This window comes from Gallus gallus, chromosome 1 (assembly GCF_016699485.2).
Source record: "Gallus gallus isolate bGalGal1 chromosome 1, bGalGal1.mat.broiler.GRCg7b, whole genome shotgun sequence".
NCBI classification, from domain to species: domain Eukaryota; kingdom Metazoa; phylum Chordata; class Aves; order Galliformes; family Phasianidae; genus Gallus; species Gallus gallus.
In genome coordinates, this window is record NC_052532.1 from 66,497,550 (window position 1) to 66,518,179 (window position 20,630).

A 20,630-nucleotide genomic window follows, 5' to 3' on the forward strand; every position below is an offset into this window, starting at 1 on the left:
CAGCAGTTCTGCATGGATGAGTAACCCTAGATCTCCTGTCCCTGAATATTTTCCATTAAACTGAAAAACAATTTTGGTCTTACCCATCCTGTAGCAGAAATGGTGCCTTGACAAAAAGCCTAGCGTTAGTAAGCCACGGGTTTAGGTCAGTGACAGCCAGTAACGCTTCGAGGTTTGAGAAACTCAGGCCATAGTTATCGTGCATACAGAACATTACTGTGCAACCACTGCAGTATTGGAAAATAATCAGTAAGTTTAAAAGGCAGAGGCCTTCCAAATTAAGAAGGAATTATTATATATTTAAAAATCTATTTAAACCAAGATGCATGGAACTCAAGTATCCTACAAAGCTGGGTTAATGCCTTCTCTGAAGCCCAAAGATATGTTTTCTTTCGCACCAGAACATGCTTGTTCTAGCCATACCTTCCAACATACACAAAGACTGGTGACTCTATAATCGAGCCCACTAAACCTAAGAAAACTAAGATTTTCTATACAGTGTATGTAGGAAAGACATATTTTCAGTGAGGAGGGAAGATCCATCACAGAGACAAACTCCAACTCAATATTTTCCTCAATAAATTCAGTGGTCAATCGCTTAAGGTTACTCAAGCCCAAATCGTATCTGCCTTGGTGAAATCATCGTCTTTACAGTTGCACAAACAAAATGAAGGCAGCAGAATTTTACTAATAGACATTATACATCCCCCAGGCAACTGTCTAACATAGTGCCCCTAGCACTGGAGGCACAGCCTGTAAAACAGGACCCAAGTAGTTAGCACAGCCCTTACTGTGCACAAGTAGAACTTGATAGCGGGATGGACTTCTTCCCCCCAGTTCTTCAGTAGTGATCCCTACCGACAGCCATGTTCACTTAAGTCCTGCCTCCCAGATGTGAAATTTTAGTAGCTAATGACCAATGCTATTTAATACACAAAAATGTTAAGAGTCATCTTTGTGCAAGCCGAGTACTAGCTCAAAGCATTTCACTTTCAGATGGGTCATTAATCCCAGAAAGAGGTATGTATTTGAACACGAGTCTAAAGCCTACAACAACTCTAAGTATTCCACAGTAAGTATTCTTTACATGTGGGGAAAGCAGAATCACCACAGCACATGCTAACAGTGCAGTTAGAAACAAACTTTATTGTTGCAGTTTGAAATTATTTACATAATATAAATCTCTTTCAAAGGTACATTACTTCATTTAATCAGTGGTAGAAGGCCTTATAATAGAGCTTCAATAACATTTAGTTCAAAAGAAATACAGTTCACTCCAATGGATAAATGATGCACCTAAACTCCACAACATACAAAAAGGTTCATGGGGACTTCGGGGGGGGATGACAATGCCAGAAGATAAAGATTGCTTCTTAAATTTAACTTATTCACAGCACATAAATGGACTCATGTTTAAAAGAACACTGGCAAATATTCAGTTAAAAAAAAAGACACAAAGAGGAATATACCCCTACTATGCTATGGCCCTGTTTCTGCAAGTAATTAAAGGGTTTTAGACAGCTGGATTAAGACGCTTGAGACAGAACTAAAGAATCTAACTAAGTTATATTAAAGATATTAATGGATACATTCTTGGTGCTGAGACTATTCAAAGCACTTGTGTACAAAGCAGCATTACTGACTACCACAGATTGTACTTGAGATACAAAATGCTAAGAACATTTCTACCTATTAAAAAAAAAAGAAATTAAAAAGAAGTCTGTCACACACTTAAGACTCAACGCCTACTCTTTTTATTTTTTGATAACAGCTGAAAGTTACTACCACCAAAAGTTAGGAAACTTTTTTCCCCAATCTACTCTGCATTTTATGGGATTGTATGCAAATTTTTAATGCTTCTCTTCTGTGGTCTCCTTCAACTTGTATTTTGCATAAATCTCTACTATGTGGGAAAAAAAAAAATACTACATCATGACAAAAATGCAGTTGCAATATCACAGAACATAAGGCTGGTGCAGTACCTGAAGTTATTTCATCATTTATTTTTACCGTTTGTTAAATTTTCAAGTAATGTGCTTTCTAAATGCTCACATGACTTCACCAGCACCAGGGCTTCCCAAGGTCCATAAGCATCACATATTTTGGGGGGCTGTTAATTAAGATTCTACGCAACAAGGAACCCGAGACAAACGCTCTAAAATTTTTCAGAAGGCTACAGAAGCAAACAGTGTAAAATTCTGAGTCAGAAGGGAGTTAATCTGGTAAAGCCTGGCCACTTGTTCTAAGGTCAGACTGTGCTCTGACTTCAGGCCCGGCCCACGTTCAGTCAGTTTTCTGACATTTAGCAAGGATAACAAAACCTATTCTTAAACCACCTGGTGCAGAACATCATCTATACTGTTAAATAAGTGAAAAGGCCCAATGTATACCTGAAGCGTTGCAAATTAACCGTGCCCAGATTTTAACATATAGGTAATTTTTTAGAACGTCTCCTCCCTCTTTGCCCCCCCCCCCCCCCCAATTTGGCTGGTTTCTAGTTACAGCAACTTAAACTGTACAGATAGATCACTTGAAAAAGTCACTTTAAAGAAAAATCAGCCAGCATCTCACCACATCACTTAAAAGTACCTCCATACAACTGGCACATGCAAACAATTTGCACATTTTCCTTTCCGTTCCGGAGGTGTAAAGGCCACAAAAGTTGCTTTCTTCTAACATACCCCACCTAGATTTGTGTGGCTTCTCACTGCCAAGAGTTCCTTTAAGTTATGTGGTTAGTTAACAGAAGACCTATATTGTGCAAGACCAAAGGTCACGGCTTTTCGTCTCTTTTAAATCTAATGAAAATATTCAGCATGTAGCCTACATGTTCACATGCATCTCCGAACATGTATTTAAAAATACAAAAAGAAAATCATTAATACCTATGAAGAACAAAAAGCTAACTCAAAACAATACAGATAGGACGAGGTCAACCTCTTCTACTAGCTACAGGGAGAATTACCCCGAGGAAGAAATCATATTACAGCAGGCTATAGAGAAAAGTTATAATTAAAAAAGCAGTTACCTTAAGATTCTTTTTGGCAGGAGTTAAAAATAATAATAATTGTCTAAGCCTTTTCTAGCTAGCAAATGTTTTAAAATAAATTTGAACTTAACTTTGAAACAAACTTTACCCATTTGCTCTTGTCCTTAAACCATGCAATAGGCATATTCAATAACTTGCTATGTTGAAAGTTGAAGTTCTCATTTCCATTTGGATTTCCTTTTACCTATATCTATTGAACCCAACCCACCTCTTGATGAACACTTCTATGACCAGCTCACTTCCCAGGACCCTCAGTAACTCAAGTATCAACACTGATAAGGATATTTACTTTTCATCCAGTGCAGATAGAGCTGACAACATGTGACAACTGTATCAAGATCAATTTGTCAGATGGACAACGAGATTCACACACCAGTGTTTTCCAGTAGAAACACAGCAGGGACAAGAATATACCAACAGTTTGAAGGACATCATGCAGTTCAAAATTGGTACTGAAAGACAACAGTAATAAAATACAGTTGGCCATTTGAGGACAACAACTGCCTATGCTTCACTTCCAAGGTCAAAGGCCTCTTTAGCAAGGGACTTCATACAAAATAATTCTGATGACGAGTCATATACCAATAAATCAGAACACAATTTCAGTCAAAAAATATGGATTAAGTATGGAAAGGAAGCTTTTCTAATCATGTTTCCCCTAATGAACTAGGAGTTTGGGGGTTGCGAAGGGAGAGCAGTGCACACAGGAAAAATACTTCCTCCCGTAAGTCTCAGATAGTTTAAAGAAACTACCAATAATTCTAGAGTGAACGAAAATGACTGGTAGAACTACTTGAGTGATCTGAGAGTGAGGGGGTTATTATAAGCATTTACAAGTTAGCAACTAATCCTATTTTAAGTCTATATCCACCAAAAACATTTAAATTCGGAGACTTCTATCACAACTAACTCAATTGCTGTCACCACAGGAGCGCACACTTAAAGAGTACTTCAATTCAACATGCTTATGGTTTAGAAGTCACCAGCATTCAAGAATGTATAGGAATTTTTTTTTAAATTTTAACAGCCTTCCCTATACCGCAGGTACTTACAGGTACCTCTGATATATCATTTGCCCTATCAGAATAGACTTTCTCTTCATCCTAGCATTGTATGAATTACTTTTTTTTCCCCAGAATCATTCCCAAGAGCAAGATGTTTAAAAAGGTAGCAGGGAAAAAAGACACAGGGTGTCCAAGGCTATAAATGGATACCTGAACGTAACTACTATGCTTTGTTACAGATAAATTTAACAAAAGAAGTCAGCACACAGAGTTAGATTTCTTCTTTACATCAAAATTTCTACAAAATAGGAGAGAATACAATGCAATACACAAGTCCATAAAAGCAAGGTACAGTACAATTCACACTAATTTACAAATGGTTATTTACACTGTTTTATATACATATACAGTCAGATCTGGTTAATAATAATTTGGTAATTACTTTTAAACTGCAAATCAAGACACAAATGAATTTAAAATTATATAAGAACAGGTTGGTTACTCAGAAATCTGTAATGCTTAAACGACAAAAAAATTAAGCACTGATTAGCCAGATCTGACTGCAGAAATGAGAAGAAAAAAATTCACACTATTCTGCTTTACAAAAGCAACCAGGCCACTATGGTCTATTGACTTGATGCTATTTATGCAAGAATGCCATTATTAATAATCCTTTTTATATTTACATTACAGGTTTAACTACAGTAAGAATTATTAATTTTGGCATTTATGCCCTTAGCTTAACATAAAGGCAACAGAGTATCTCCTTGGCAAGTCACAGTCAAAACTACTACAGGATGTTTCTAGAGCTCAGTCTTTTTTGCCCTCCTTCAAATATCTTAAAGTTGCTATTCAGAGACTGAGAGAAACTAATCAGAACAAGTACACATTCTCTAGTTTGGTGCTTTAGTACCTAACTTACATTCAGAATGTCCTGTATTCACAGTTTCAAGCTACCTTAAAATTTGCAATGCTATTGAAAAACCTACTGTTTCAAACTTAATACATCTGTAGATATTCTGCTGCAAATGAGAATATCCGAGTGCTACTGGCTAAATGTGATGTGGTACAAGAATCAAGGTAACTGGCATTTCATTTTGGAAAAGTTTACAGTATTTTCTCTGAACCTTTTATCTGGAATTGTTTTATTCTGTACTTGTCTTGAAAGAAAGCTGATGCAAAGCAGTATTAAAGTGTGTAAAATGAACTTCAACATGCAAAATGAAAGCCTCTATCAGTACTGCAAAGTTGACCACTACAACCTGTGATAATCTTTGTGCTTCTTCAAAGTGGCTCAGAAAAAGCTTGCAGTATTTACTATCTGCTTGAAAGTGCTTTTATGGGAGATTCAGTGGAAAGTAACTCCATAAGAATGAGATTGAGCTGCATTCACAAAGAGCTTTGGTTCTGCAGAAGTGAGTTTCCAAGTTTCCACTCCTACAGTTATTGCTACTTGAGCTATATAAACAAAATACTACTGAAAAACGTTACACTAACTCCAAACTTAAATAGAACTGGTACTTGAAAAGGGAATGTGGGTTGCAAGCTGTTGGGAAAGTTAGACAGGATCTGTCAAGTGCTGGATTTCCCAAGACCAACTGAATTTCACAGCCTCTTACACATTTTAAAAACAAAGCAACATTGCCAGAAATAAAGACACCATTTGAAGAAAATAAACAAAAAAAATCAAGTTCTAAAATCTTTATCAACCTTACTTCTAAAGAGATCATGCCATACTTGAAGGGACTACAAAGACAGCAGGCTACTACTCAATATATGCCAATCATGCCTACAGGGGGAAAGTACAGAAAACAAGTGTCTTCAGTGCTTTCATGAGCTCTAGCAACATCCTCTATATCTGCTACAAAAGAAAATATAAATGTCAATTTTAGCTATTCATTTCTATTTAACTACCAAGATAGTTTGTCCAGTACATTAGCCTCCAGCTAGCAAATGCTAACAAAAAGGGTTATCCAACTTCAAGTTACAGAAAAAAAAAAAAAGCCCAGTTTTCCCACTGCATTACAGTTAAGGTTTTGACTAAATAATTAAAAAAAGAAAACTTTCAGAGATGAATATAAACAAGAGGGAAAAACCCAACCCTTGCTTTTGTAAAAAAAAAAAATCCAGAATGCCATTCAAAATAGTTGTTCAAGGTGAAAATTCTTCATTCACATCAACCTTCTTTGTCTTGAAAGAATCAAAAAAGCTTTAAAGCACACATGTATGTATATGTTATTTATATGTATATATATACACACACACACACCACAGTATGTCACAAAGCAATTTAGAATAAATATCTTTGCCGGAGTCTCTACAAAAAGCTCCCCATAATATTTACTCTTCAGTTAAGTTTGTGACTGCATGTGTATATGCACACACAGACTTTGTACATGTGGGCACTTAAGTGACCAAAGTGCAAAGTTTTTCAGAGTATACCCAAGAGCTGAGTATGTGCCTGCCCAACTCCAAATTGCCTTGTTGGTTTTATTTTTGTTGTTTCTCCCTACCTCTCCTAAAAGAGTTTTAAAGCCTCTTTTCCACTTAAGCTTACGTATGGTTTTCTTAAGTAAACATTTTCTTTTCAATTCACATTTTGTAATCCAGACCATTCTTGGTATAATAGCTTTAAAAAGCTGTGTGTGACAATCAAAGTCCCATTGTTCAAGTCATACTTTTTCATGTTATCCTTCAAACTGGAGACTTTGAAAAGTAATTTGCTGCCACAGAAGAAAAACAGACTTACAGAATTTGCAACTACAGGACCAAGCATTTAAGACTAGAATCCAAAGTTAGATGATGACAAAGCAGAAGGAAAGACAATATACAATATAACAAACTGTAAACCTAAGTGTCTTGCTCCCCAGTGCAACAGGATCTCTGCTCACTAATTTGCAGTTCAATAGTCCATTCCGTCAGATACTGCTGAAGCACATCAGAGACCAGAATAGTGTTCAAATTTTGAATCAAGTTTCCAAAAGTAATACAAATTTTGGAACAGTGGTCTTGTGTCTAAGAAGTACGCTTAATAAACAAGCAGCTTTCCCACAGAAGTTAGAGATGGTACACTTCCCATCTAACACTGTGATGGTATGGAGTCTAAAAGAATTTGATGGCCACAGAATATTCACATTTCTACAGCTTAACACACAGAAAGGAAAGTCAAAACGTTATTCATCATTTTAGCAAGAAGGCTGATTCTTATACAAAAGATAAGTACCATAGTATGGAGAGCTACCTTTTTCTTTATAAAACTAAAAAAAATAAAAAAGATCATCCTAACCTTTTCCCCTAGTTACTACATACCTGTGACCAGTATCTCACATTTTGCCCGTACAGATCTAAAAGGTTGACATCCTCTGACTGTGTAGATCCCTAATATAAGTTAATGCAGCTCAATAAAACAAGTTGTTAAACAAATCCTTTGGAAAAACTTCACCGTCTGCACCCAACTTTTACAAAAACCGATGAAAGCAGCAATGGAATCATGTTAAACTTAAAATAAATAATTCACATACAACATGTTAAATTACAAAAGAGGATTAAATTGCCATTTCTACAACTTTTTTAGATTTAGCAAGTTTCTAATCCATTTTACATCAACAGCAGTACGTATGCTCTTCATATTAAATTTAACATTGAAGGACTGTTTAGAGGCATTATTTATAAAGCAAGAACCACCAAGTGAGCATTACAGAACTTCAACAAATGTTTAGCTTTTTTTCCAGTATCCATTCAGAAAAGATTCAGGGGTTGTCTATCCACTTGGTAAGTTTACTCCTCTTCTTTACTCTGGGAGAGTTAACATCATGACCTCCAGCTTCATTTTGAAATACTGGTTAAAACGAACAACTGCATACCTATTTAAAGGGAAAAAGATCGGAAGTTAAGAGCAGACAATTCCCTACATGAAAACAGACAAGCTAGGTCTACTCAGAAGCCCACCTATTCCAGAGCCCTGTTTCAGATACTAACCCATAGCATCTACCAAAGAAGGAAGAATAGAACAACCATATTCTGGTACTTGCTCAACAGGAGTACTCCACCACTCCTCCCAGCTTGCTAGAGTTTGCAAAACAAATGCTATTTTAAGTGAATCAGAGGTGCCGTTTTCATACTTAAAGTTCTTAATAAAGTGTCCCACAATCGACAGCTACAGTGTCGTTATCCCCTCCCTCCCCCCAAAAAGGAAAAAAAGATCTCGTTCGTTGGAAGAATGCTATTTTTCTAAACCACAGCAGCATTGGGGCTTCTCACTTGTGCTTTTACTTGCCTTTTGCGCCATCTAGCGGTTACTTATAAGCATTTCTCCTTGGAAACAACTAGGCACGAGGCCACAGAAGAAACAAACTCACATTGGTACCATCTACAAAACAGCACAACTAAGCCTAGTAAACTGGCTCAGTCATTAATGAAAAATATCCTGAACTGAAGCAGGGACTCATGCTAAGTGAAATGATGGATTTTATCACTTCTGACAGTTTCCAACAAAAGGCAGATATATTCTACTGCTTGCTGTGATGAAAGACTACAAAAAAAAATGCCAAAGACATCTATTTGAAAGAGAACCATTAGCCAATGTTTCAGTAGTCAGAACTTAACGTTCATTGTGGTTACAGAGGTTCTTATTTTAAAAGTTAGGAATTTCTAAGATCAATATTCTGTGCAATAAGATGTAAGCCAACCTTTTTGTACAAGAGGCCCATTTCCTGACTCTTGCAGTTGGGGATATACATCTTCTGACAACCAGCACAGCACAATGACTAGTCTGCTTCTCTGCCTTTGTCTCTTCGAGAAAAACCTTTTATCCTTAAAAGCATTTGCTCCTCTAGTTAAGTGCCTTGACTTGTTACACTAACTACTTTAGCCCAAAAGCACATATTGATTTAGAAAGTTTTCAGGAGAAAGGAAAAAAGGACTGTAAAAGCTGTCTACACTTATTTTCAGTTCAGAAGTTACAGTACACAGATCACAGATCAGTACAGATCACACAGATCAGACACCTCAAACCTCATAGCTTATGGTAGCTGGGATACTTAACCAGATGGTCCCCAAATTCCCTTCCAAACTCAATTATTGTATGATTATACGAAGCAAGCATTCTTACCCTAGAAAATCAAAGTCAATGGTGGAATATTTGGCTTGAATTAGAGCCCACAGTCCCCAAAAGAAGTGGGAAGCCTAATGGAAAAAAAAAATTAGGAAAGATTAGCATTGTATAAAAGCATGTAAGGGCATTTTTACATTGAAATAAAAGAATCATCTACCGAAGAACTCACCCAAATCCATCTTTGTAAACTTGCTTAGTATCTCTTCATCAAAGAGACTGGTAAACAAGTATTACAAAACTACTGGCAGAGTAAGTTTATTGGCCTCCAGACACTACATTTGTTGTTTTCATTTTTTTTTCTCCCCAAGAAAAATAATGTTGCATTTGTGAAAGAGTTCATCTATTAAGTAAACCGTTGTGGAATTATACACATCATGTTAAGAAAACAGAAATATAACTGCAACTACTGTTACTTATTAAACAACTTACTGTTAACATCCTACATATATTCACCTCTAATGTATACAGAGGATTCCATTTGAACCTCTGATTACACCCTTAGGTTATTATAACCACAACTCACTTTCACTACTGACTTGGACAAAAGCATGATCTGTAGCTACAGAAAAGAATCTCCTCAGCATTTACACATCGGTATTATGTTTCAACTATGACTGCATTACTAGTCCAGATAAACAGCTTGGAGGCTTATGTTCAATTTCTGATTGAAACTATGGATTGAAACTATTATAAACAATGTGACTGCTAATGAACTTTCAAATATATGTAATGGACATGAGTTTGATAATCTCCTTATTGAAGACATTTCTGGACCACTCAGATTACATACAATACACTTTTGACTTCGATTCAGTTAGTAAATGAACATAGTAAATTACTTCCTGGAGCTTGCATGTAACACTTTACCAGAAGCACAGAAGACACCTTCAGGCACATATACCTGAAAACACCTTAGAACAGCAACCATTAACCAACAGCACCTCTAAGTTTGGATAACTTTACCTGACAGTGAGCGTTTTGGAGCTTCATGTCAGCATCCATTCATTTTTCTCTTAGCAAAGCTTCCCATGTTAACTGACACCTACTTGTATTTGGCACTATTTGCGCACTGTGTGTGGTCTTAAGGCACATCTTAAGCTGTTCTCTAAACAGAAAGCTATCCTCTCTTAAAGATTAGTATGACCATGGTTTAGAATTGACAAAAATAATGCTATATATATATATTTGACATCAGACCACCAGCCAACATAACTGCAAATCTAACATTCCTAAACAAAAGAGACAACGGAATTCAATAGATTATGCAGATCTTAACAAAAGAACAACAAACAAATTGGTATTAAAGTAGCCCTTAGAAAATACTATCTTCTTAGAGTAGGACCTGTATTTCTTCACTGTTACCATTAGCTTCTTTCCAGAAAACTGAAGGTATTGCAGTATAAAGGTGTGCTTGGATTAGTCAGAAAGAGAAATAAAATAAGATCAAAGAGGTATTTTAGCCTTAGTCAGCCTAAGAATAGTTTAGTACATTTCACTTCTAGGAGAGAGCAAAATGAAGTGAAGCTTTTACATCTGAAGTCTGAGAAGGCAGACTGACAGCAGACAGGAGATAGTTTCACACACAATATAGAAGAGGAGCAGGGGAACAGACTCACACAGCCAGCCCTCAGAAAACCTCCTGGGATCCTTAAGACGACATGAGCATTTTGCTACAGTTTAAATAACACAGCTTTCCAGAACACTAAGGCAAGGAAAGAATTACGGTAGTATTGAAACTTTATAAAAAGAGATCTAATCACTTGTTAAAAAAGTCAAAAGTATCCTAGTTTTACTCTAACAAGAAATTCTTTTTTAAATCAGAAGATTTATATGTATTTATGGAGCTCTATCTTGTTTTTCTGTTGTCTTATGAGGAGTTCAGCATAGACCCACTATAAGCTCTTGCCAACACAGGGACTTGCCAGCCAGTAGCTATACTTGCTAAAAAGCTCATCATCTTCTTGGAATACTCGCTGCTCCTTTTGCTTGGAGCCAACACACAGAATGACAAAACTTTCACAAAGCACGCTAAGAAGTTTTTCTTTACATAACACAGCACACAGGTTAAGAAACTAACAGTTACATTTGCCCACAGAGAAAAAAAAAAATACAGCATTTAACATTCATATCCACAGATTGCTATTTACCAGTGCAAACTGATTGACTTGAACATATAGAACTTCAACTTCTTTTTCACTGACTTCTGTGCCAAATCCTTTATATTCTTTGTAGGCCTCAAGGTAAGATCTCAGCCACTGTTCCTGTAATTTTCTGTTGGGATAAAGGCTGTAGTCTACTTCATTTACTCCTATGGGGGACAAAAAAGAAAAAGATCTGAATCTTAGGGTATCTAAAAAGACCATCAGAATCACAGTACTGGATTGCTTCCCCCTCCCCCCAAAAATAAAAACACATAGATTGATGTAGAAGGACATCATTACTTTTACTTTGGTAAGATTTTATCAGATCAGTTACTTGCTGGCAAAAATTTCTCACACAAGAATCACAGAGCATTCAACACAAAGATTTATGGTGTTTTCATCCACATACACACCATTTGTTTTGAAATGCAACAAATTTAGCTTTAACAAATCTAAAAAAAAATTTGCACTGCAAAGCAGAAGCCCTTCTGCACATCAAATAGGAGCTCATATGCAACATTATCCAAAGCTGAATCCACGTATATACATGCTGTCAGTTCATGTTTTTAAGACTAAACCCTTAGGGTAGTCTATTCTACCCTTCCATAGGTAGAATTACGAGCCTTATCTCCATAACTACTCTCTTCTGCTGTATTGTTCTTCTCAGCACACGGCTCTAAATTTGTCTCAACATTCTAAACAGACATTCTAAACAGATATCCTAAATAGACATTCTAAACAGCAGGCCACACAATCTACCAGGAGTCCCAAGACTTGGATCACAGTCGATCACTACCCAGAAGATGCGGAAAAATATTTTTAATCCTGCTTCATGAACAAAGACTGCTCTATGTTTAGAGAGTCATTCTTAGCCACACCACCTCTTCCTTTGAAAAACACTCTTGGTCTCCTTTCCTCTGTTTCACCTTCCAGAAGACTAAAGCAGTATGTATGTTCAGTAAACTAGATACTAAACATACTATTCCTGAGAAAGCACACCTACAGTTGGTAGTATGAGGCATATGCAATAGAACCACTCTATTCTGGAAGCACTAGATTTGAGATATAACACACAGAAAAGTACTAAGGAAATGTCAGACCTACTGTACAAGTGCATCAGGAAAGAGGTTACACAGCTCTCTTGCACAGGGTAAGCAGCTTCACCTCAGGAGATTACATGCCACAAATCTACACTATTTCATATGGCCAAATGGTTTTGGGCATACATGCTACTAACGTCTATGTCCATGACAATGACATTTTCATACCTAATTCTCCTTCTGTTCTATTTTATGACCACTGTAATCTCCTAGCTCTTAAATTCTTTCCCATGCCTGATCCTCAAATGTAGCAAAGATGACACAGTTGCTCTTCAGTGGCAACATTACTTGTGTGTAGAGTCTTCTTACTCTCCCTAGCTCCTTGAAGATGTACTTGGACTCTTAAAAGTTCAGGATGAAATTAACCAGAAGCTTTCAAATGTATTTTGTGGAGAATTTAACTTGTTTCCTAAATACTTAAATTTTTAAAATGTCACGGTATATTTGGTTATCTGAACTTGAGATTTGAAAAGCAATGACAGGTACATAAATAAAGGCTCCTAATTTCACCGCACTGTACTTTCCACCTATATTAATAATTGTGCATGTTGTCCCTATTACTCCATCTTCTAAAATAGCACTGCATAAACACAAGGTTATTTCACGCTTACGGAGTAAAGGGAAGGGGCATTTATCAGAAGAAACTCAAGTAGCTAATGAATCAATCTATCCACAACTCAATACTAAATTCTGACACTTTTTCCAACCACACATTCTTAGCCTCTACTTCTCATTTTAGCACTTAACTCAAGGGCAAGTACTTAGCAAAGACATGTAAAACCACTGAAAAAAAAGTCTATTATTTGTAACTCTGTAGGCACACAGCATATTCTATGTATTAAATAACTACTTATGCTGTTGCAGATACATCCATGGTATTTCATTATAGTGTGTTGAGTCTCTGCTGCGTCATTTCACAGAACCTGAGACCTGTAAAGGAAGGATGTAACTGGTCTGCAAGTAGAGACATTAACACATTTTGATACCATTAGATTAACAGCTACATGTATGTATCTATATATACAAAGAAAAATAGAACATGGTACAAGAATGAGAATTCAAGGGGTTTTTGTGTCCACTTTACCTTTACCTCACAAATCCAATTGTTTACCTGCAAATTCATTGAAGTGATTGCCAATGTCATAAGCCAGGTAGTTGTATCCAGAGTACTCATAGTCTATGAACTGCACATCACCTACATGAGACAAGAGCAGCAACATCAGAGTTCACGTCAAATGAAATCATGGCCCTAATCCTTTGGTGTCCTTTGAAGTTTTAGGGAAACAAACAAACAAAAAAAAGCACATTTCTATCTTATTTGTACCCAGTTGCGTGCACTCAGATTTTACAAAGCAAGACTGCTTTTTGGTATGAGACTTCTTTGAATATTCATTCAAGAAATCTCTTTTAATAATCAGAGCTTAAAATGATCTTTTTTTTTTCCTAAACTCTGATTAGCAGAATTTTAACTTCTACCACACGAGGGCATCAATTACCTTCAAAATGAGAAATATGGTAGAAAAGCATTAATTTAAGCTTTACATAGAAATGACAGATCACTTTTTCCCTGACTTAAAAAAAATTACAGTCCTATTCATCCTAAGACATGTGTGCAAACATGGCAGACGAACATGTTGCAACAGGTTGCTATTCTCTTTTAGTATGCTGATATTCCCTGCTTTCCTCAAGCACACTGATAAAGCAAGACTTTTCTAACAGTTGCCCCTTTTTTGTTTTAAGTTGGCTTAAACCAGTCTCAAGATACTGATAAGACAATGCTCAAAACAATGAAGCTACCTAGTATTATGTAAATAAGAGCTGATAGAGTGGCATCAGCCCCAAATTTTTCAAAATTGCTTTTTTACAAGTCAGTGGTTGTCTTTGGGGAAGCTAGGAAAAGTGCTTCACTCAAAGATGTAATACAGCACTGAACCTGCTCAAGCATGTCTACATCACAGCAAGCTTTAAAGACATCAACAAGTTTGAATAACTAGATAAAATTAGAGCTCTTTTATTTAAAGGGAGCAACAGAAAGGGAAGTAGCGTGCTATTCACAGTGGAACCTTAAAATGTAAAAGCTTACATTTTCCACACTATGCTGAAATGGCTTATGTTCACAGTTGTACTCTTCTGCCTCTCTACGCTCCTTCTTTCAATGACTAGTTGCATATTTACTTTATAAAAGTATACTCTTGTTACAATGAACAATCTTGTTAGCATCACTTAAAAAAAACTTATAGATACTAATGCTAGTATCTCTATCAAAAAAGCAAATTAAGAATAATGTTAAAAGTTAACTACTAGATATTTTCTAGACTAAGGATTAAGAATTTAATGCTATGCCTCCTAAGAATTTGTGAATATTGCATATATCAAATACAGTAGCTACATCAGGCATACATCCCAAGCAAGTTAACACAGAACAACTTTGTTAGAAGTGTTCCTTCTGTCTACGCAGTTCATCATTACCATGTTTGAAAAAATAACAAATCTATCTTTTCCAGATGCATCCATCTTCTTGTCTAAGCACTTATAATAGAAGTTAAACCCCAAAACACTAACAAAATCATTTAGTCACAATCCTCCAAGTCAGATGTACCCTTGCTTCCACAGAAAAAGAGGATTGCTTACCAAAGTTATGAGGTTAAACCTTTTAGGCTCTGACAAACCAACATGAGAATGCAAAGTGGCAAGCTCCTCCCAGGAAAATCTTGCTGGCAATGGAAAATTGAAGGGTCTGAAGGGACAAGAAGTTTTACAGCAGATGCAGCCAAGATTTTATGATACTGTCACAGACCAACTTCTGCCGCTACTTGACTGGCAGATTCATACACTTGCATGTGCTTGTGCTTCTCACTGGTTCTTTAGTACTTCTTTTAAAAACAAACACCTGTAAGTTACAAGCCAGTCAAAATGTACCGCCCAACCCTGGTTAATGCTCCGCAACACAACTGACCTTCTGGTGCCCCCCACCCTAACACCATTAGAAACTGACTGTATTCAGCTTTTCCCCACATTAGATAAAAATATAGCAGGTTAAAGTCTGCTTGTAAAGTACCAGCATAAGATATATCTTAAAATAAATTTCTTCACTGTCTAAATTTCATCTTGAACATACCTGTATGTGCCGTTATGTTTGTTTTTAATTATAGCCAAAATTTAATTCTTACTATAAATAATAGTGTTATGAAATAAGAAATTGAATCTAACAAGCTACAGATGATGCTGTTACCAGGCACTCTCCAAAGGGGAGGCACACAAAAACAAGTGATGCGATAAAACATCTGCTCAGTGAACTTATGTAGCACTATGCATATCACCATAAGGCAGCAACAATGGCACATGTGATCTGTAGCAGATGAAGAAAGTCTGGCAACTCATGTGATACGACAAAACTTCGAAGTAGAAAGATCCTGCATTCTTATTAATCTCTTTCAGACTTGTGCTAGTGCAGAGTTTTAACTACCTTCCTTTAGAAGAAGCATTGTTCTCATTGTTTAAATATCCACAGCATTAGAATTTCCTTTAAAGATTTACTGCAGTTAATACTGCAAAGCCACTTCTAAAGGTATGGTTACGCTACAGTTAATCAGTTTGCTTCAAGGTTTTATAAAGAAACATAGTGAATTTGTACGTCCCACCAGTATCAGTGTGAGCAGGAAGACCAATAATAGAGTAGTCTGAGCAGATCTGTGTTTCACTGAAAGAGACATTATTTAAAACTAAGCTCTGTTATCTCTCTGGGGCAGCTACTGTTAACCAACAGAAATAAAGGTGTTAAAGAATATATGCTTTTCAAGCATAATATATCCTTTTCAAAGGATGCCTACTACAGTAGGCAACACAATCTCATCTACAAACATTGCATCATTGTATAAAGATGCAAAACGGAATCCATGTTGTGTTTTATACACCTGAAATTCAGTTTTCAAATAGAAGAAAAAGTAATCAAGAGGACATCTGCTTGATCTCCTCAGGGAAGTGAAAGGCAGGAGAGTGATGACACCTCTCTATAGCTGCCCTTCATTTTCAATGGTTTAGGGAGGTAAACACTTAACAAGCAGGTCCTAGCTGTAGTTAGTACAGCAGGATGATGTATCAAAGTTCTCTCCTATGCTGTCCATCAGGTGAGCCACTGATGTCCTACAAGACAGCAATCTAGACTACTACCATATCTGAAAATACAAAATAGGGTCATACACCCGCAAATTAATTTTAATTATAAAAACCCAATATACCTTTACAAAATTAAAATAGGTTTTTAGATCAAAACTAGAAGCCTTAAACATACCTCAGTCTTCAGAAGCACTGAGCACCCAGAGACTCCTACCAAAGATCATAGAAAACATTGGGTAGGCAGAGGGAATAAACAGAACAAAACTAGCCAACTACCTACACACTTAACTTCCTGGCAGAAGAATTTAAAACATTCAAAAAGAACACAGATATAGACAAAAGAATATTGGTATTTGGTCTTTTTGAACAGCAAGATTTGAATACTTTTAGAATATATATTTTGGATATTCCCAGCTTATGTTAAAAAAACAAAAAATTGAACACCATCAGAACAGGAGCTCTTTAAATGTGTTACTAAGCACATTTTGATTATCTTGATGTCCAAACTGCAATTAAGAGCAACAAGAAGTTCTGAGTTGTATCCTTCAAAGAGTAATTCTAATTCACACTGATAATTAGTGTGAGTTATGTAAAATAACGCTTGCTAATTTCATATCCTGAGCAACTGAGAATGGCCATTAACAAAGCAGCAAGAAGAGGCCAAGTTCTCTCAGTCACAGCATGAGCAAATTCAAATCAGGTAACTTACAATCCAGCAAATGAAGATACCATTCAACATGCTATTCCAGTCTCACAAATAAAATGTAAGGACATGAGATTCATTCTTCTCAGAAGCAGCACAACAATTAGAATTTTTCTTCCAAGTCTGAAAATTTAACATTAATTTAATCCAGAGTCCCAAGTCTAAAAGCAAAGCACTGGGATAAGCTACTATCATTCTAACTGCACTGGACAAGAATCTAACATCTGTTGTCAGCCTGTAGTTTAAAAACAAAAACATGTTGAGTAGATGTCCTAAGCATTTACAAACACAACAAATATAGTGTTGTTAAAACCAATCAGTTATTTTGTGCCAGCTTCTGAAAAGCTAGATAACCATTATCAGCACTGCTCAATCTTTAATGGAGAGAGAGGGAAAACTAAGTAATTACTCTAGAAGACTGATTCTCTCTCCTCAGTTCCAGTTTAGGGTAAGCCAAGATGTTTTTGACACACAAGTCTCTCCAGATGATTAAGCAAATCTAGCAAAGTCTCAGCATCATCACAGCTGCTAGCTACCTTCATACAGCCAGATGTCATTTCTGATGAAGTGCATCTTTAAAGATTATTTTGTGTTTATGAAGTTCTGTATATACCAACATAAGGTTTTGCAGTGCTTAACAAAGCTCCAGCAAAACATACGTAGAATTATAGTTGAACCTCCCCTCCACTTCTAAAAATAACATTCTGTAAGATTATACTAATGGGCAAATAGCTTCACTGAGTTTTTGCTCTGCAATAAGAACACTATAGAAAGAGCTTTCAAAGGACAGATATAAACATGCTACAGCTGGCATTGAGGTTTGGTTACTATAAAAAGGTACCGGCTGTACTTAGATTGCAGAAGTCTTACAACAGGATACATGTGCAACATTCAAACAAGTGTAACAATCCACCTAATTCCGATTTCCAAGTCTTTTTTCCCCAGCCAGCTTGTAGCCAAAGTGCTTTATGTACACCTCCCGCTCCTCCCCACCCTGTCCCCAACACTAAACACTCACACACTGGTTATTGTAGGATTGCTCATAAGTGATGCACTGCTGGCATTGTTTTTTCCTCCATTCTGTTTACAAAAAGAAAAGCATATAGCAGTTGTTTTAAAGTAGGAACTTTAAGTCTATTGACCGTGACAGCGAGCCTTTTAGAGGAATTCCTGATTTATTACACATTAAATCATGGTTCTACTATGACAAGTGACTAAAAACCTACTTTTTTTTTTTTTACCTCAATGGGTGAATGAGGAATGTTAAAATCCCAAGCAGTTTCAGTACTGAAAAAAACCTACACAACAACAATATATTGGTTTTGGTACTATATCACAAGTCCAGTGTAAGATCACATGCTGATTTTTTGATTCCTGGTCGCTCACTTCACACAATTTTGACTGAAATACCAACAGTTACTGAACTGTTGCAAACACATGAGGTTACTAAAAAGATCAAGTCATCCTCATTTCAAAAGGATCTTGAACATCTAACCTGATCAATTTACTGCATTCAGCTGATCTCAGCTATATTAAATGGGAGGAAAGCTGAGCAAATGTAACAATTTTACCACATTTTAGCATCTTGAAGTTTGCCTTCTCTGTTTATTTTAATCTTCTATTTAATGGATGAATTTAGTGACCGAATCTCAAACCAATAAAATAAACTGAGTTTATACAGAAGCTTTACAGATTCTATTTGAGGCATTCTGTAATACAATTATTTTGAGTTAGTTTATAATAAAAATGAAAATATTTAATCTTTACCAAGACCTGTGCTGCCTTTAACTGTTTGAATGAAGTATGTATTTGAAGCAATCTAAGATGCCTATGTACCTCATGCAGAACATAAATGGAATGACTGAATGCAATGCTAAGTATCACTGAAATACTTCGTCATGAAGATCTTTCCTTGCAGCAACACAATCATAAACGAGACCACCACAGAGATTACAGGAGATGTCTTCAGATTATTTTTTATGCTTGTATAATTTTTCCCCTTCATGATTGGAATAGAATAACCATAAACAATTATATACTTTGAAACCTAGTCATATAGGCAGGTTATAGAAAAACTAATTAAATAAAACCAAGTAGCAACATTTTTCTCTGTACAGTAACATAGATGAGAATCAACTAATTCAACAAAGTAGTATTTACACTGGTATCGCTACCATTACATGGAGTCTTAACAGCTCAAACCGAGTTCACCAACATTACCAACATTAAAGGGACACCACTGATGTAGCAAATGAAACTACAGAATAAACAAACTAAGCCACTACTTACTGCTTAGCTCACTACCTACCTCGTTTCTTGTTGTAAATAATATTCTTACACAACAGGTCATTGTGACAGAGTACCACTGGTGATCCTAAATTAGACAGTCTTTCCTTCATCCAGGCCATCTCTTCCTGAAGAACTTGAGGACTTGGAATTTCACTTAAAAACCTTTTCAGGTGTAAGAAGTTTGAGAGTTAATTTTTAGTAGTGTGTTCCATACCAAGCATCTGTAATGAAATAACTTAATTATTTTCCTCTACACTCTTATTTCAAATAATTCAACAGACGTTCTCTCAAACTAGGGCACTATTTCCCCAAGCACCACTGCAGACCAATTATGACAATATTCTATTTTGTCCGCCCCAAAGAAATTCTATAGATTGTCTACTGTGACAGTAGTCTACTCAGGAATAGAATTTGAACGCAATTCTGCACATTTTTAAAGGAGCATAGATAAAAAGTTTACAGCATGAGTTTCATTCACATGTTGCTCACGTTACAATACACAACTGCAAATACCCTATTTTATCTAATCAGATTAAGAAAGATTCCTTTCTTTCCCCCTTTAATCACAGGGAATATACTTAAGTTGACATCTTTAAGATTTTTCAATTACTCGTCTAGAGAATTCTGTTGTTGAAAACCACAACTTTGCTAGAGCATTTACAATGCAGACAGAAAAGCACTCTGTATCAGTGATATCAAAGAAATTCTATAAAGAACATTTATCTACAAAGAACATTTAGGCTGGAATCTACTTATTAAGGAGATTGGATGATACTCTACATATGCCTTCAAATTATAGTTTTAGTTTTGAAGTCTGACTGTGCCTCCCTGTCACTCTAAACAGCCTTTTGTTAATTTTGGATTTCAAACTCTTTTTTTTCAGAAAAAAATTATATATATAGTCTTCCATCCATCATCCTGAAAAAATGTAACATCAGGAAAGCACACAATGATTAAATACCTACCTTTTATTCACTTCCTCATCTGCAAACTCTGTGGGTATAAGAGAGAAGTATTTCCCCATCTTCAGCCACAGGTTAGATTTAGGGATCCATCCATTGTGTGCATGGATAGTATGGATTTTAGCAAGCTGTCTGGCAATGAGCCTTCAAAAA

The 20,630-nt window shown here is 36.1% G+C and overlaps 1 protein-coding gene across 2 annotated transcripts in view; it reads right to left on the bottom strand.

Moving 5' to 3' along the window:
* Nucleotides 1–1,126: 1,126 nt before the first annotated feature.
* The window catches only part of ETNK1 (ethanolamine kinase 1), a 32,748-nt gene continuing 13,244 nt past the window's right edge, over nt 1,127–20,630 (bottom strand). For both annotated transcript variants that reach the window (XM_416426.8, XM_040671634.2), the window contains exons 3-8: nt 20,481–20,621; nt 19,535–19,677; nt 13,519–13,602; nt 11,314–11,474; nt 9,164–9,237; nt 1,127–7,916 (exon numbers count right to left, since the gene is read on the bottom strand). In XM_416426.8, coding sequence (XP_416426.3) covers nt 7,844–7,916; nt 9,164–9,237; nt 11,314–11,474; nt 13,519–13,602; nt 19,535–19,677; nt 20,481–20,621 — 676 coding nt within the window. In that variant the 3' untranslated portion in view covers nt 1,127–7,843. The remainder of the gene's footprint in view (nt 7,917–9,163; nt 9,238–11,313; nt 11,475–13,518; nt 13,603–19,534; nt 19,678–20,480; nt 20,622–20,630) is intronic.